We start from the raw sequence: 18,390 nt of genomic DNA, 5'->3' as shown, positions 1-18,390 counted from the left end.
TTTTCTTGTAGTATCCCCTTTCTAAATTAATCCAATCTTCTGCTGTTGAGGGCATCTGAGCAGATAATGTTAAAATAATAATTAAAATCGGAAATAATTCTTTGTACTGTAGAATTATTAATAAAATCTAATTTTTGCAGCAATCAAGATCATCAGAAACAGCTGGCGAAGAAATGGTGGATGAATCCGAGAAGACAGAAAATTATAACAGTGTGGCAGGTTCCTCAACTCCTGCGTCTACAGTTTCTTCACTATCTACAAGTAAATCTAAGGAGAAATCTCTTCGTCACACTGCGTGGAATATAGTGGAACAGCAAATGGCCACAGCATGTACTTAATCAACATCCATCATGAGCAAATTCTGAAGATGATGAATGTGCTCTGTATGCTAAGCTATTAGCCAAAAAGATGCGGGAACTTCCTCAGGACGACAGGAAATTTATGATGTATGAAATAGATGGTTTATTTATCAAAAGAATTAAACAGAGGTCATTTTCGTTGAAAGACCATCCCCTCATAATTTATTTCAATATTCTAGACCATCATCAGTGTCAAGTGGATATATAGTAGTACCAAACCGCTCAGGACGTGTTCAAACGTTTTTTTCTGAACCTTCTACTCCAGATGGTGACCCCTTCACTTCCAATCCCATCTCCAATTTTGAAAGATCCTCCACTCCATTACCACCACCATATCCTCGAAATAGAGACGATAACACAACTATTTACTCAACCGAATCCAACCCTTCAAAGCTCACCTCTACAATTACAGTAATACCGGTACCAGCATCTGAAGAAATATCCATGCCTCAGAGACAAAACATTATTAATGAAGCATTCCAGAAAGCTTACAAAGATTTTGAGCTGTATGATACTAGTGCATAAGTAATAACAATTGTATTGAACATTGATTAATATTTTTGTACACATAGCTCTTCAAAGTAATAAAAATATTAAAAGAATGTGTCAAACATTTTTCACATTACCTTTATTTCATGTTTCAGAACGTCGTTAATAGCTCTGCAGACTTCAGGTATAAGTTTTGATATTGCCTGGGTGGATACTTTAAACTAATAGGGTAGACTTTTGTAACTGTCTCCACATGTTAAATATCTTAGTGTTATTACCAGACGATATTTAGCGACAGTCTAACATAACAGTCGTGACACTCACTGCTGTAAAAGCTGTTACCGTTTGACAGATGGAGCGACACTAGCGCTCCAAGCGGCGAGTAAGGTGAACATCAGACGCGTCGTAGGTATGTTTGTTTTGCATCCATTTTCTACGTAATTTACGAAATATTTGAGTTTTTTCTTGCCTCCAAGGGTTTGTGTAGTACAGTATCAGAAGGCATATATGTTTTTAAAAATGATTCTAAAATAAGCGCAAGTATGGACAAATACCATTAATCGAGTGGCAAGCTACAACACATTCGTGAAGCAACACTTGTGATGTTGTATGGAATTGCAGTTTAACTCGTTGATATGAAAACAAAGATTCACATGTAAGAAGCACAGACATGTACCTCTACATGCAAAAGCGATCGACAGCTCATTTATCGTTCTGTAGGCCTACTGTGTTTGTAATTGTCGCCTGTTGCCACAAGTACGACCTTCGTCTTTATATTATTCTAAGTGGGACAAGCAACTGTGGGTGAAATATGTTGAAAACATTATAATGAGCTGATTACATTACATTTCACGCAAAACCAAATATCTGAATAATTTTCAATCTGTCAGTGAACAAGGTGCTAACAAAATAATGTCATCACACGAAGGAAGCAAGGAAAATTATGTGACTAACAACAGAAGTGAATGAAATACATGCCAAACATTACGATTTTGTAAGCCACGAATAACTGCACTTAATATAACCACTTCATCGTCAAAGCAGGTCTGTGTTGACGATTCACACGAATCTGGCACCGATACACGGAGAGCTGAACTGGCTGCTTCTGTGCTGGCTAAAGCTTTAGCTGGATTGTGGAATCTTTGTGGCAGTTTCCTCCTCATCGTCGGTTGAGGTGGCTTATTTGCGATGTCAAACAGTGTGGGTACTGCATGCCACATGAGTTTATTATTGTCTGCGCTCATGAACTGGTTTTGTTCGAAATGTAGCGAACAAAACCTAATATTATTATACAGCTAAATTGGGTCTTTTTTCATAAGTTCTCCTCGTCTGCTATTAACTAACCATTTTCTGCTCCTAAAACGAAACATTAATCATTAATACACCTGTAGTTTGCAAGTGAATGAGGATATATACCTCTCAGGATCCTTAGGAAACCTAAACAAAGACAGCTGTGGTGTCTTCTTCCTGTTGTTGCAATTTATTGCGCTACAAACGCTCCAATTGTAAAAACCATTGTAGAAATCAATATAAACAACCACTATGACTGATGACCATAGATGTTAAGTCCCATAGTGCTCAGAGCCATTTTTGAAGAACCACTATTCGCTTTCACGATCAGTTTAAGTTACTGGCCGCTTGCAGCGCTGCTGGCGCGGTAGGTGAAGTGTCGCGAATGTTAGACTGTGGTATAGCTTCTCTGAAGTCTGTATTTTTCTTCGAAATCATAGGTGAAAATTCATTCACCAAATACTCAAAATCAGCGTAGCTCATCATGCAGAAGATATCAAATTATCCAGATGGTTCATGAAGAAGCTCATTACATTTTTCTTCCATAAATTCTCTGCAATCACATATTGTAAATCAATAATTTTTTCATAGGCCTAATTATATTTAATGAGATACACATAAGAAACTATATAGTGATCATAGATATATGAATGAAGCTATAATATAATAATTTAACAATTACCTGTTACGATTTCTACGAATTTTTAACATCCATCACCTTCTTTGCCGTATTTTTCGTTTTCTTTCCTCATTCTTTTTACTTCTATAATAAAGATAGGTTAAGCCAGAAGTTAAGGCCGGCACAAGCTTTATGTCCATCATGCTTGCTTCTCCAGAGCAAACAAGCGCCCTCGCGAGCGTGTGGATAGTTCCCCCAAACGTAGCCAAGCGTTTGTAGAGGCTTGGAGTTTGCGGCAAGCGCCAAACGGGTGGACGCGGCATAATAGGTTGTAACTGTTTGTTGCATAGGGACTTTACGCTTTTTAAAAACTTGTTCGACACACACTTTCAACCAGTCAGTTTCTTCCTAGAATTCCCTGCCAAGCGTTTGTAGAGGCTTGGAGTTTGCGGCAAGCGCCAAACGGGTGGACGCGGCATAATAGGTTGTAACTGTTTGTTGCATAGGGACTTGACGCTGTTTGAAAACTTGTTCGACACACACTTTCAACCAGTCAGTTTCTTCCTAGAATCCCCTGCAGTGTGAATGATACCTACCATAACGAAATGTATAAAACGTTTATTCTGTTGTCACTAAAAAATACCTTCAACGGGTTACACTATTTCTGTCAATTAAGTACAAAAGGTGTAAAAAGCACTATGTATAATGAAAGTTTTGAAAAACCACAACTGTCACAATTAGATTTTGCTGGCTGTTAATTTTAGTTTTTGGATTTTCGGAAAATACCCGTCATTGGAGAGGCATTGTGAAGCGGACTGGTGTACATGCTTGCATTTATTGGCGACTAGCAACTACTGATAAACGCCACTTTCGCCCATGTCTAGTCATGGCATAAAAGATGCTTTCAATGTAATTGTAAATGACTAGAGTTTCAATAATCGTTTGATTCAAAATGATCTCTTAGTTTACCGCGACCTTAAATAGATAAATTTATTTAACCGCTTATAATTATGTCGGTATGAGATTTTATGGGAATTAAACATTTCATAACTGAAGCAGTCAATAAAGAAGGCTGGTAAGTTTACACATATTTTGAGGTTATGTGTCAGTACGAAATAATTCCTTAACGCAGAGTGTTATTGTTCTGTACCGAATATTGAAATAATAATTATTTAGGTTTTCATATCTGCTCTCATAATATGATGGCTGTGAATTCTCTTGCGGGGCAACCATCCGTATATGCGAAAATCTTGGGGATGTTTCCACAGAACCTGTCGTTCGCATTTGCTTATGGTTCAGGCGTTATGAAGCAAAGTGGAGCCAGTCGCAAGTCAAAAAATATGATTGATCTTATTTTTGCTGTGGATAGTTCATCCCTTTGGCATGCAGAAAATATACGAAGAAACCCGAAACATTATTCTCATTTAAAGTGGTTCGGACACAATTTTGTCGCCAATTTCCAAGAACACTGGGGAGCTAGGGTGTATTTCAATACTTTAGTGCCAGTGGAAGGTGAAGATGTAGTGATAAAGTATGGGATTATATCTCGTCAAGCAATGGAAACTGACTTGTTGGACTGGTGTGATTTGTATGTTGCAGGACGCCTCCATAAGCCAGTTGTAATATTAAAACAAGCTACAAACTCCCATTTGCGCTCAGCATTGCATCAAAATCTGTACAGTGCTGTCCACGCTGCTTTACTCATTCTTCCAGAAACATTTACGGAAACTGATTTTTATCGGTGTATTGCTGGATTGTCGTATTCTGGTGACTTTCGTATGACATTTGGGGAAGACAAGAATAAAGTTGTCAACATAGTTGCCCCGCAAGTGGAAGCTTTCAGGAGCCTTTATGCACCTGTTGTAAAATCCCTTCAAGATTACATGCATATGCCAGTTCTAGTGGGTGAAGGCGAATGCTGTTGCCAGGATATTAGCCCAAGTGCCCGAATGTATCATCTTAATCAGCTTCCCAGAACGCCCCAAAGAGCAGTAGTGAGATTTTGGAATACTAGGGGTCCACGCCGCCTTCGTCAGGATACCGAAGATACTTTAAGAGCCATTTCTCATGACCCTGAATGTGGGAACGTAGTAGAAACTTGCATACGGGACATTGTATGGAATTCCAGTGTAAAACAAAGTGTAAAGGGCATTGCCACAGCAGGTCTAATAAAATCCATCGTTTACAGTTGGAAAAAAATTAAAAAAATGTTGAAGGCAAGTTCTTGGAAGTCTAAGGATTAAAGATTAACGATTGTCAAATATGTCGTACTTTGTTAACAAGGGCTGTAGGCAGTATAATTGTTATGTACAAGTTAAAGTGCTTGTAGTATTTTCAAATTGTATTACGAATTCAAGCGCAAACATTATGCTACAAGATTACAGCTATGAAGTTCTTGCCAGTCATTGTCAGGTATGATTCATCTAAAGATAATTACAATTTTCTCTGAGCACACCATCATTCAATTTTTGTTACGTTGTTTATAAAATTTACTGTAAGTATGTTGCTTTAACTTAGTGGAGTTTGTAGATAGCATGTTAATCCATCTTTTAATAATTTCTGTAACAGTAATGTGTAGAAGGTGGTGGGTAGAAATTACTAACTCATATCTGTATATTTTTTTTCATTTTGTAAAATGTGTAAAAGACTTGTGCCACGTCATTACATCTATCGTGCAGAATGACGCATAGAACATGTGACTAAGTAACTAGAGCCGAAACCACCCCAACGCAGATGATATGTGAGCAGTTGTGGGTTTACAACTAACTCCCAGCAAACAGTTTACTCTCATAGAGACTCATATTACGCAATTTCAGAAAAGCAAAAACTATCTGCAGGAATCAGAACCAGACCTTAATGGTCATAAACCAGTCAAAGCACTGTCTGTCTGGTGTGTTTTCCTTTTACTAAGTACCTCATTATTCTGATTTGCAGTAAAGTTGTTAGTGTATTTTGTTTTCCTTCATTCCCTTATATGTGGAACTATCTTCTGTGGCAACAAAGCAGAAGTGTTTATTCAGGAAAACTGCGTAGGGAGAATATTGGGTGAAGGAGATAACAATACGTACAATAAATGCTTTCAAATAATTTGGAATTTGTGCACTCCACTTTGTTGAGATTGCTTATAATAGTATGATAATTGTCATTAAATGCTAGTTTTAGGAAAACAAAGTTCACAGGTGGTAGTAATAATATGAGTACAAATGTATACGGCTTTTGTTTAAATTAAAGGTAACAGGTTACACTGTAATAAATAAATAATACCACCCGCAAACCAGCACTAACATCAGTAATTCAGTTATAGATGCCGATGTGACAAGCAGAGGATGAATGGAGAAAGTAAATATGTGAGGGTAGTGAATTGGTAATTTGATACATAAATGGAGATGAAAATCTAATTATCATGGGGGATTGCAATGCGGTTGTAGGGGAGGGATTAGACAAAAGTGTAATTGAAGATATGGGCCTGGTAGTACGAATGGGAGATTAGAATGACGGTTCTGCAATAAATATTGAGTAATAGCAAATATTCTGTTCAAGAATCACAAGGAGGAGGATGTGTTCACAAAAATGCCGGGAGATATTGGAAGATTCCAGTTGCATTATATCATGGTCAGGCAGAGATTCTGAAATCAGATATTGTATTATAAGGCTTACTCAGGAGCAGATACAGACTCAGATTACACTTTAGTGCTGACGACGAATAGGCTCATGTTTAAGAGAACAGTTAGGAAGGATCAGTGTGCAAAAAAGAGGGATACAGAAATACTAAGGAATGAAGAGGTATGCTTGAAATTATCTGAGGCTATAGATACTGTGATAATGAATAGCTCTGTAAGTAATTCAGTTGAGGAATGGGTATTTCTAAAAGGGGCAATCATGGAAGTTGGTAAGAAAAAAATAGCTAGAAAGAAGGTAACTATGAAAAACCACAGTTAACAGAAGACATACTTCAGTGTTTGACTAATGAAGCAAGTACAAAAACTTTCAGGGAAATTAAAGAAATTGTTGCCTGAAGGACAGACTCAGTACATAGAAAAGTCAAAGCAACCTTTGGTGGAATGAAAAGCAAGGTTGGCAACCTTAAGACTGCAATGGGAAATCCACTGGTAAATGCAGAGGAGAGAGCAGATACGTGGAAAGAGTAAACTGAAGCCCTCTATGAGGGTTAGTACTTATCTAGTGACTTGATAGAAGAAGAAATAGGGAGCAGTCAACAGGGAAGAAATAGGGAATCTATTATTACAACCAGAATTTAAAAGAGCTTTGGATGACTTACGATCTAATAAGGTAGAAGGGATGTATAACATTCCATCAAAATTTCTAAAATCATTAGGGGGAAGTGGGAACAGAACGAGTATTTATATTGGTGTGTAGAATATGTGAGACTGTTAACAGCCCGGCCAATAACAATACAATGCCAAGAGAGACCCGTACAAGCTAGGTGCAGCAGCCTCCTGCACAAATGTGAGTTTTGTTTGTTTTGTAATGTGGCATGATCAACTGTGGATAAACAGACACATCGGGTGAGTCAACAAGGAATGGACCCAATTTCTGCTGAGAGAGAGGAGGAGGAGGAGAGGGAGGAGAAGAAGAAGAATAAGAATAAGAAGATGATGATGACTTATATCTTAACATGAAGGGGAAAGATGCTTAGCTGAAAATAAGGAGGTTGGGGAATGCCATCACCAAAGGTAGAATTCCTTTGATTACAGGCATGAGAGGTAAGCCTTTTTTATATTGAATACCGTATTCAGACAAACTGCTGTAAAAGAGATCCAGATAAATGTAGTGTCACACACAAAAGAAAGTTGAGTAAACTTACCATTATGCATTAGAGCACTAAACAGAAATGTTAACAAACCTCTTATTTCATTACATAGTCTAGTTCGTCAAAAAGAAGTTGATGTATTTGTCCAAACACCATGTAAATACAAGAATCCATATGTTAAACAGAGAGGACTACAAATTAGCAGACCACTTCTGCAGCCTTGAAAAAATTAGAGAAAATAGTGATTGTTTTACAGCATGTAAGAAAAAAAATAAAAAAAAAATCAACGTCAAATCTGTTGATACAAGTCGTTTCTGCTTAGATCAAAAATTCGAAACCTGCTTTTGGATTGCTGCTATTAGAGAAGTCATTTATAGTTGTTATAGTATATAGATCCTCGCTGGAAAACTCTCAAATAGTCGTACAAGAAATTAAAGTCATTATCATATCATCTAGTGGTGAAAGTAAAGTAAATGACAGTCTGGGCTCTTGAAATATTGTGAAAACTGTTTGATGATAGAAACAGTATCTGTTTTGCATTTTAAACTGTCAACATGTGAGTGGCTTGCCTCACATATTTTGGCTGTTTCAAACTGACCATTTTTTCATCTGCACTATTCTGTTTGGTTTGAAAGGAATCCTGTACACTACAACAGGTTCAAGAATTAGTAACAGCAGAGCTCTAGGTGTGGTTGGTAGCATGCTGTCTGCAAGTTTTGAGGATTTTATCTGTGAAATGGAGATTCCAGCACTCTCCGGATGGATCAGAAAGTAGGGAAAGAATGGAACAGTGAATGTTAGAGGCTGCAGAAGGGTGAATAAGGTACTCACATACAGGGTGTCCCAGCTATCTTGTCCACCCAAAATATCTCTGGAACAATAACAGCTATTGGAAAACGACTTTTACCGGTATCAATGTAGGGCTGGGGCCCATGAATGTACATATTTGGAAACATTCTAAAACGAAAGCATATGTGTTTTTTAACACAAACTTATGTTTTTTTTAAATGGACCTCCTATATTTTTTCTTCAGCAATCCATAGCATGACAAAGCACATACACAATGGCATTGATTGCATCGCAATATTCTCATTACATCCCGAGATATTAAGACGCGAAGTTGACGCTTGAAACACCCGACATGCGCTGCTAGCGCACGTCCTGAGGCTCAGGCGTGAACCCCATGCTGCTCGTAATCGCAGCAGGATGGCAGCAGACCGTATTATTCATTTCGGACCTCTTGATAAGTATGGAAGTGTGATTATGCATGTCAATCACATAATGATTACGGGCAGCATGGGGTTTACTCCTGAGCCTCAGGACTAATAAAACAAACGTGTCACATTACTGCCACATAAATGATGGATGAGAGACTCATGATATGAATGTTGTAAGATGGAAGTATATCAGATCACTAGACCAGTGTTAAGTTAAAAGAATGATAATCCAGTATGTGCGTATTGGGATTGGAGGAACAGAGAAAGTGAGAAAATGAAATTTACGCTGTATGTGTTGAATGGAAAGTTGCACAAGATACTAAACCAAGAAAGAGAGGTTAAGATGGGACTTGACATATTATGTTGCTCTTTATATGTGAAGAAAGCACATTTGTTCCAAAAAGTTAATATTCATTCACCATTTCATGTACTTTGCTGGTAAATTTACACTGTACATTGCAGTTACTTAATGGATACAAATAAATGTTGTGTTCTGCAGCAAGAATTTATTGTCACAGGCCGAGCACCTTTCCTCATCAGTAACAAGCAAAAGCATGATTACATGGTGGTGCTGTAGGGTTTTCAAGGGCGCATATTAAGAAAGTGATTGCAGTGTAACTGTTTTCACTGGTTAGCTTTTGGCCCTTGTTAATACCTTCAGTTTCTTAAGGAACTGAAGCCATTGGTTTACTCTTCAGTACATTCATTTTGCTCTGTTTAACTGGGAGTATGTGAATAAATAGGTTTTTACAAAATTGGTACTTCTGTATTTTGTTCATGCTGTGTAGCACAGTGTGTAATATTTTAGTTTGGTTTTTCGTTTCATTTAATTTTTAATTACTATTTTCAAGTTCAGTTGAGTGTGGTAACAGTTGAATTGTTTGAATTGTGCAGGACACTGAGACAAAGAAACATGTCCAACTTCATTGGACCAGCACTGCCACCACATCTGAAGATTTCAAGGAAAAATTCAGATGACAAAAATGAGTGTAATGATGATGATGTCGTAACAGGTGATGTTTCTGATGAAGAGTACCGTGAGGATGCTCCAAGTGAGCAACCTGTAGTCTCGGAAGACATGTATGGTCCAGCATTACCACCTGGCTTCAAGCCTCGGGTGGTAGGTCCAGCTGCAACAGTTACCATTTCTATGGCAGAGCAGTCATCTACACCGCCTGATTCCATAAACAAGAGCTCAGATGATGAGGATGGTGATGTGGTAGGGCCAATGCCTGCCAGTGATATATCAGCTCAAGTTACACAGCAATTACAACAGCAGCTAGAGAGCCGGGCTCACAGAATGAAGGAAAAACTTTCTGGCAAGGTTAGTGATAGCACTTTATTTTTGTCTCAATTTTTGTTTATAGAACAGACAAAAATACTGGTTGCTCCACAAAAATAACTGCCCAAAAACATTAGGCCATTGTGATACAATGCCTACTAGAACCATTTAATATGAATAATATGTTACGTATTGCAAGTGAGTTTCTTAAAAATAGCTCAGAACAGATATGGTATAAATAAGTCTCTTATAAAAAACCATATTGTCTAGTATGGGTTCTGCGATGGTTTCGGATCTTAAAGAATAGAATTTCGTAAAATAAACATTGCTTTTGAAAAACTGTAATTATGTGCCACTAATCAATCACAACTATTTGACTTTTTAAAAATTGTGTAGAAAATATGAACTAGGAAATGTATTCAGAGTTAGCATTTTTTGATGTAGAAATATGACTTATTAGAGAGTGCTTTCATAAAGTGCAGAAAAGCAGTAATCAGAGTTAAATTGGTTCAAATACCACATTGTTTATAAATCACAGTGCTGGTGGCTGCTTCTCTGTAACCTGAAAACCCAATCACTCTTTCAGTTTTAGAAAGACAGTTTATTGTGATATCTGGATGATGTTGCAGATTGACGTGTTTGGGTATAAAGTATTCCCAGGTTGAAAATCGCATCCATGGGACATAATTTGAATATAAGCAGACACGCAGACACCTGAACTATGGAGCGCCACTCATTGTCTCAATTTTGCAACTAAAAAAAAATAAAAAATAAATAAAAGAGCTGTTTAAATCTAGTACAGCTGCAGTTACAATTTAGAGTAAAAACAGAAACAGGTTAACTGTGTAATTGACTGGTGAACACTTCTTTCTGCATATATAATAATTTTTTTTCCTTTGTACACACTCTGGCATCATCTTGTAGTGTGTAGATAGCATATTTTTGTTGAATCCTTAATATCAAAATCCTTGAGTTACACAGCATAGGCAATTTAGGGTGTAATGTGTACATCCGAGCAACTGAAGAATGTGTTAGATGGCTTAAAAGTCAGAAGTAAAAGTATCTTAAGAAAGGAAGGGAAATTTTTTATTGGTCGTGATATTGATGTAATTTTGACCCTTTAATTGCTGCTTCTGTAGATCATTGTTTAAAGTATGTAAAACATATTTGTTATACACATTGGTCATTGGTCAACCAGAATTGTTTTCACTCTTTTCGCATTGTCCCTTAAACATCTTTTCAAGAACCTTTGACTACCATATTTACTCGAACCTAAGATGCACTTGAATCTAAGCCGCACCTGTAAAATGAAACACGAAATCAAGGGAAAAAAAAATTTCCCGAATCTGAGCCGCACCTGAAATTTGAGACTCAAAAGTCAATGGGAGAGAAAAGTTTTAGACCGCACCTCCAAATCGAAACAAAGTTGGTCCATTGTAACCTGAGACATAATTTAGGTGAAATGGATGAAGATACAGATACAGTAGTTTAGTTCGAGTCGTAAGCTTAACAGTTAAGCTTTACCAAGTAGCCATTGCTATGTGTTAGGCACTCCGTCTGTATTTATACGGGTAACCTTCCTTTTTCACGTGCTTCGTCTGGTTTGAATCGATTGCTTATTTTGCTTTGATCTGATAAATGCCGTTCTCTTTGTTATTGATGTTTGTCACTCTAAGCTGAAAATGCATTATTGTACTGTGTCATGCATTGTTTGTCGCATTCTGATAACGAGTGTTTGACATGTCGTCGCTCGCGGCATGACTTGCTTTTGTGCAGGCTACCGCGGCTTACAATTAAAAAAAAGAGAGGAATTGTCTCATAAGTGAAACAATGGCAAGAGACTGCTATTTGTTGTTACTTACACTGCTGCTTTCTTTGATAATGATCAACAAGAACCAAATAATAGACTGCGTATGATAGAAGATGTTCTGAACGAGAGTTTAGCGAAAATTTTTCTCCGTTTGAAAATCTTTGCAGACGTCTCCTTAGTACATTATTCTCCTCTTTAGTATATTTCATTCTGCACAGAAATTAGTCATCTTAGATTTAAAAATCTAGTTAGTTGCCTTGCTTCATTTCTGACTGTATTACTATTCAGCATAAGAATAATACGAATATAAACATGACACGATATGCATATTCTTCCGCATTTGCTGTTGTCTCACTCTAGTTTCGTAGTTTATTAGGCAGACAGGATTTAAATGAGAGAGCAGCAAACACAAAAGAATACGTGGTATAATGTTTACATTATTCTACATTTTCTTTTAATTTATTTACTGACGCAGATGATTTGGTGCCAGTATTTATCTTTGTGACTGCAAGCATGCCTGTGTAGTGCTACATATATTCGACGACAGATGTCAGTTGTGGCGGCACCTACAATTTTTCAGAACTTCCGCTTGCTTTGCACTCGATTCTAAGCTGCAGGCGGTTTTTTGGATTACAAAAACCAGAACAAAAGTATGGCTTAGATTCGAGTAAATACGGTAAGGTGCTGTTTTGGGCCTAAGACACAACTTCAAAACCTGCCCTATCATCTTGGTTTAACTTATACAGTTTGGCCAAATCACACCAAGCCATTGTCAGGATGGTTTATTCATCAGGGACAAAGCTGATCCGTCCTTGTAGTCATTCTCCATACGAGGCAGTCTAAAGAAATCCAGTCTGTGCTGTTAGGAGGCCACAAGTCTATGGATCAAACCAGTTACACATTATCTCCAAGCAATATTTGAGACAAATATGGTGAGGAAGTGTAACTTTTTAACTGGCCATTGTTTCTGTTCACCGCTGCCCTACCATCATAATTGGTAGGTAAATTAATCTTTCCCGATGATCCCTCCCATACCCCACCCTCCATTTTTAAATTAGTCGATGGCATGTCAAATGTTGTAGGAAAGTTCTTGGAGAATTTAAATAATTTAGGATTGAAGGAGACCACTCGCCAAAAGTATGAAGGTCACTCCAAAAGAAATGCATACTATTTTTTTTAATCCATATTTTATTCTACATGTTTGAAAGTTTTACAGTGTGTAAATACATCCTTTAGGAACAATATTTTCATTTCTCCACGTAATTTCCATCCCTCTCAACTGCCTTATGCCATCTTGGAACCAGCGCCTATATGCTCGCATAGTAAAATTCTGGACCAACCTGTTGGAGCCACTGTTTGGCAGCATGCACAAGGAGTCATCATCTTCAAACCTTGTTCCACGAAGTCTTTCAGTTTCCCAAAGAGATGACAGTCACAAGGAGCCGAGTCAGGATTGTAAGGCGAGTGTTTCAGTGTTGTCTATCCGAGTTCTGTGGTAGCTTCCATAGTTTTTTGACTGACATGTGGTGTGCAATGTTGTGCAACAGCAAAACATTCTGCTTTTGCCGTTGTGGTTGAACATGACTCAGTCGAGCTTGAAGTTTCTTCAGTGTCATCACATATGCGTCAGAATTTATGGCAGTTCCACTTGGCATGATGTCCACAAGCAAGAGTCCTTCGGAATCGAAAAACACCATAGCTATAACTTTTCCAGCAGAAGGTGTGGTTTTGAATTTTTTTTTTCCTTGGGTGAATTTGCATGATGCCACTCCATTGATTGCCTCTTCATCTCTGGTGAAAAATGATGGAACCATGTTTCATCACCTGTCACAATTCTTCCCAGATATTCATCTTCACCATTCTCGTACTGTTCCTAAAGTTCACTGCATACTGTTTTTCTTGTTTCTTTGTGAGCCACTGTCAACATCCTGGGAACCCAACTGGCATAAACCTTTTTTAATGCCAACACTTTCAGTATTCTGCAAACACTTACTTCCCCTATCCCAACGTAGTGTGACATTGTCTGGAGTGTGTGCAGTACGAGGCCTGCTGCGAGGACAATCCTCAATATTGCCGTGCCCGCTTTGTTCACGCAACCTGCTTGCCCACCGACTAACTGTGCTGTGATCGATTGTATAAGGATTGCCTTCATAAATCCTGTCATAACTTATTATATTACTATCTAGCCCTTGCTTCATTAACTATGTCTCCTAACTTACTTCACAGGATTCTCTCATCCTCGCCCTCTGACCTCTACCAACAAGTTTCTCATCCTATGTGTGTCTGCTTCTGCTGTGTCCCAGCTCTGTCTTTACTTTCAATATTATTTTTCTATTTAATTTCAGTATTGTTACTGGAACTTCTCTTTATCACTGAGGACACAACGGTGAGATGGACTATTGTTAGGCCTACAGTTGGCACTTTTACTTCTGTATGTAGATCAGTGTTTCCCAAATTGTGTTCTGCCAAACACTGGTGTTCACCAGGAAGTTAATAAGTGCTCTGTGAAAAACAATTAATAACATGGTGACTTTTTTGACATTTTGATGATACTAATTGTGGTTTTAAGATCTTATGATTTCTGTAAGGAAAAAATGGAAATGAGCGTTTGGCGTCATTGGCCGGGAGGCCCCTTATGGGACAGGTCTGGCCGCCTTGGTGCAGGTCTTATTACATTCGACGCCACATTGGGCGACCTGTGCACCAGATGGGAATGAAATGATGATGAAGAAAAACACAACACCCAGTCCCTGAGAGGAGAAAATCCCTGACCCAGCTGGGAATCAAACCCGGGCCCCTTAGGACGGCAGTCCATTACGCTGAACTTTTTTTTTTTAATTCAACAAAAACAATAACAAAAATGGCTAACTTACAATGAAATGACATAAATAAGGTGACAGATAATTGCAGTCATAAATTACAGCATTCAAAGAAAGTGGAATGATATGCAGTCTTTAACAGTAGCACATATTTAGCACCTCCACTGTCACCTTCAACTGGTGGCAGTTCATCATGCACATTTTCTTTTTCTGCAGCCTGAGGTTCCTTATCATCATTTCCCAGACAAAAATTAATCAGTCAGTAAATCCTTGATGTGTGTTCCTACCAGGGTAAATTACGTGGACAGAAGAGCAGTCCCGAACAGCGACATTGCAAAGTCCTTCACTGTTATTTTTGTCAGTTCCAGCTTTCTAAATGCATCCTTAGGGAGTTCAAGATCTTCCTTTATAACAGACCCCAGATGTTTGTCGCCATATTCTTGTATTTTGCTGTACTACTGATTTATTTTTCATGTGTGACTTGTAGGTGAGGTTAGGGTCAGAAACGTGACACAACCCATCCACTCTCCATGAGGAATCCAGTTCCTAACCTATACACATTCTGTTGAAGACAATTCGGACCATGTTACCATATTTCTTATTATGATTCTGATACTTAAGTGTTTTATTGAATTCATTTTCCATATACATCTTATATTCAATATGTTCATCGCTCCCAATATTGTTAAATATGTAACTTGTATATTTGCCCATTAACCAAATCACTGCGCTATTTTTTGCCTGAGGGTAGTAACTTTCTTCTGCTCTGAAGAAAATGTTAGTCTGTACGTTGTTTGCTGAAGTTCTTGTTATTTGAGCAATTTTCTCCTTGGTCCACCTCCAGTTGATAATCCGATCTCCACATGTGTAACGATGAGGCATACTATCAATGAGGTTGCATTTGCTGCAGAGGTTAGTGTCACTTAAACTGATGGCAAAGAGGAACTCATTAGTGCTGATGATGTTACTGACTATCTTGTACCACACTGTTCTCATGTCAGACAAAAGAACATCACTACTGATGTTTTTCCAGACCACATTACATGCTACTCCAGCATATTTAGTTTCTGTGTTATTTTTCCTTTCATGTTTCTGTCTTTCAGCTAAAATCGCCTTCGCTGTAACATTTTTGGAGTTTAAAAGCTTTTTCCTGAGATAGCTTAGTTCAAGATAATACTCCATAATATGTTTTAGTTTAAAACTTATTTTTTGTATATTTATTGGTGGCTCTACACTTTCTGGCCTGGCAATGTCTTATAGTTTTGCTGAAATGCACCATGGATCGATACACATTATGCTCCATGTTCATTTGACATACAGTACCATTGCTTTAGACTTGATGTCGATTAGTCCCATTCCTCCATTGCCCGTATCTAAAACTGCTGTCTTCCCTGGCACTCTAAACAACTCCCTTTTCCACAAAAACTTTGCTAAGGTGGACATGATAGTCTTCGCCACCATTGATGGAATGGGGAGAACCTGTGCTATGTGCTATGTAGTAGGCCTTGGATAAAATATATATGTTGATAAACAGTTTTCTCTGGAACTGGTCTATGCTACATTGACAGTTTTCAATCAAAGCTCCCTTGATTTTTCTTGCGGCCTCCCGCCAATTCATTGCTATCATTTTTAGAAGAGAAGTTGTCAATGCTATTCCAAGAGCTTTGTGTTCATTAACATGGTTCACCCACTCAATGTGCAAGTTAGCAAGCCGTTTTATATTTAGAAATTTACTTTTGTTTTCATTTTCCCTTGTGTCACGTCTGAGTGGTCTCTGATGATTATGCCTACATCGTCCGTATAAGCACCTCCACGGTCTTGCACCTACCACGGTCTTTGTTCGTTGAATGGTAATGCCTGTCAGCCTGTGCTGTAGCTGTCTCAGGAAAGGTTCCAGCGATATAATGAACAGGAGCACGGGTAAGGGGCTTCCTTATGTAACACCTCTTTCTATTTCAATTTGTTTTGTCAGTTGACAGTTAAACGGAGATTTGTGCAGTAACACTCATTGCCATGTTTTTGATTATGTCATTGGTTTTTGGCAGGAAGTCTATTCTTTGCATTCTCTCTATCTGGTATGTGTGATTAATTTGACCAAATACCTTATGGAAGTCTATGAAAAGCAGTCCACATTTTATGTTACTTGCCTGCGTTAGCGCAATGACATCACGATACAAAGCTGCAGTTTGTAAAATCGTCCTTCTAAAAGCAGAAGTCTGCTGTTGGCCTATGGTATCAGCAGTGCATGGAGTATAGTGCTTGTTAATTACTCGAGCTCACTTGTTAATTACTCGAGCTATAATTTTATAATCCGAATTTAAAACCGAAATCGGCCACAGGTTGTTTATTTTTTTGCAGCCTCTGTTCTTGGGGTCAATACGATTTTGCATTGTTTGAACTCTGCAGGCACTGGCTTTCCCTGTAAGACTTCATTGACAATTTCGGTTAACTTTTCTCCTATTAGGGTCCAAAATTGTTTATAGAATTCAATGGGTAGTCCGTCAGGTCCTGTAGATTTCCTAGCAGGGAAGCTGCACACGATTTTTAATACATCTTCCTTGGTGATGTCCAAAGAAATGTTTTCATCATCATCTCGCAATATTTGTGGAAGATATGTACCAAAGAGCTCATGGTATTCTTCTTCGTTTGTTTTCCCTGACGCATACATACGTTCATAGTACACTGAGATCTCTTTAATTATTTCCTTCTGGTTGTTGATTATGGTACCATCATCAATTTGAAGTTCATCCATGAAACTACTTCTTCTATTCTTGGCGTGTCTGACAAGGTGGTACAATGCAGCAGTCTCATCTTCAGTGACTGACTTTGCTTTGGATTTTATTTTAAGTCCCTCCAGTTCCTTACATTTCAGACTTATTAATTTTGCTTTTATTTGCTTGATGTCTTTTAATCTTTTAGGAATTGCATGTATCTGATTGTAGAGATCCCTTAGCATGTTGTAGTAGAATTCTACAGTCTGTGTTCTTTCTCTGGCCATATCTAAAAGATATTAAAACTTTCCTTACCTTCAGTTTCGCTCGTTGGCTCCACCATTCTATCACACTTGGGAAGTTGTTCAGTGAACGGAGACACATTTCCCAACCTCTGGTTAGGGCACCTTCTAAGTCTTCTTCTGATAATAATGATATTTTTAGATTGCCCTGGCTTCTTACTCGTCGGGTAGGTTGTGGTGTTAAATTTACACAGGTCAACAACGCACTGTGATCGGAAAAACTAACGGGAACAGTATCTATTTTCAGTACTTTATCTGCTAAATTTCCAATACATAAATTCTGTCAATTCTACTACAGGAATTCACAACAATATGAGTGAAGTTCACCATTGTTGGGTATTTTATTTCCCACGCAATTAATTTTAAAACTACAACAACAGGACATCTCAAGTCAGTTGAGTAATTGAAGTTGGGGAATTGATCCTTTCGACTCAATACACAATTAAAATCTCCTCCTATTATAAGTTGGAGGGGGTTTTTCCACAGTAAATAAATTACGCTTTCATTAAAGAATGTGGCCCTTGCAGCTCTATTGCTGCTGCCAGAAGGCGCATATAAATTGATGATAGTAACTCCAGATACATTTATTCCAATACCTTGCCCCAATTCTAATTTATCAATGTTATGTATGAGGATGTCTTCTCTAACTAAAATGGCCATACCAACACTCGTTTCAGTGGAAATATTGTAAAAATCAACATAATTGGAAAATTTTAATTGT

At 38.0% G+C, this 18,390-nt stretch overlaps 2 protein-coding genes across 4 annotated transcripts in view; both read left to right on the top strand.

Annotated features, from left to right (window-relative positions):
* Nucleotides 1-2,608: 2,608 nt before the first annotated feature.
* LOC126336616 (GPALPP motifs-containing protein 1) overlaps nucleotides 2,609-18,390 on the top strand; it is a 63,755-nt gene continuing 47,973 nt past the window's right edge. Inside the window, exons 1-2 of one of the 3 annotated variants that reach the window (XM_050000490.1) lie at nucleotides 2,609-2,706; nucleotides 9,640-10,069. In XM_050000490.1, the coding sequence (XP_049856447.1) occupies nucleotides 9,659-10,069 (411 nt within the window). In that variant the 5' untranslated portion in view covers nucleotides 2,609-2,706; nucleotides 9,640-9,658. Of the gene's footprint in view, nucleotides 2,707-3,037; nucleotides 3,833-3,948; nucleotides 5,170-9,639; nucleotides 10,070-18,390 lie in introns of those variants that run through there. The other 2 variants (XM_050000488.1, XM_050000489.1) reach the window with 2 other exon arrangements.
* Nucleotides 3,957-5,000, top strand: LOC126336615 (phosphatidate cytidylyltransferase, mitochondrial). The gene has a single exon (XM_050000487.1). It carries the CDS (start codon nucleotides 3,957-3,959, stop codon nucleotides 4,998-5,000), a length of 1,044 nt encoding a protein of 347 aa, XP_049856444.1.

The sequence above is a fragment of the Schistocerca gregaria genome, chromosome 2 (assembly GCF_023897955.1).
Source record: "Schistocerca gregaria isolate iqSchGreg1 chromosome 2, iqSchGreg1.2, whole genome shotgun sequence".
In the NCBI taxonomy this organism is placed as follows: Eukaryota; Metazoa; Arthropoda; class Insecta; order Orthoptera; family Acrididae; genus Schistocerca; species Schistocerca gregaria.
The sequence above is the reverse complement of the archived record's forward strand: the minus strand, read 5'-3'. Positions and strand labels throughout refer to the sequence as shown.

Coding starts and splice junctions, on each gene's coding strand:
- LOC126336615 (XM_050000487.1), top strand. CDS start 3,957: ATGATGGCTGTGAATTCTCTTGCGGGGCAACCATCCGTATATGCGAAA.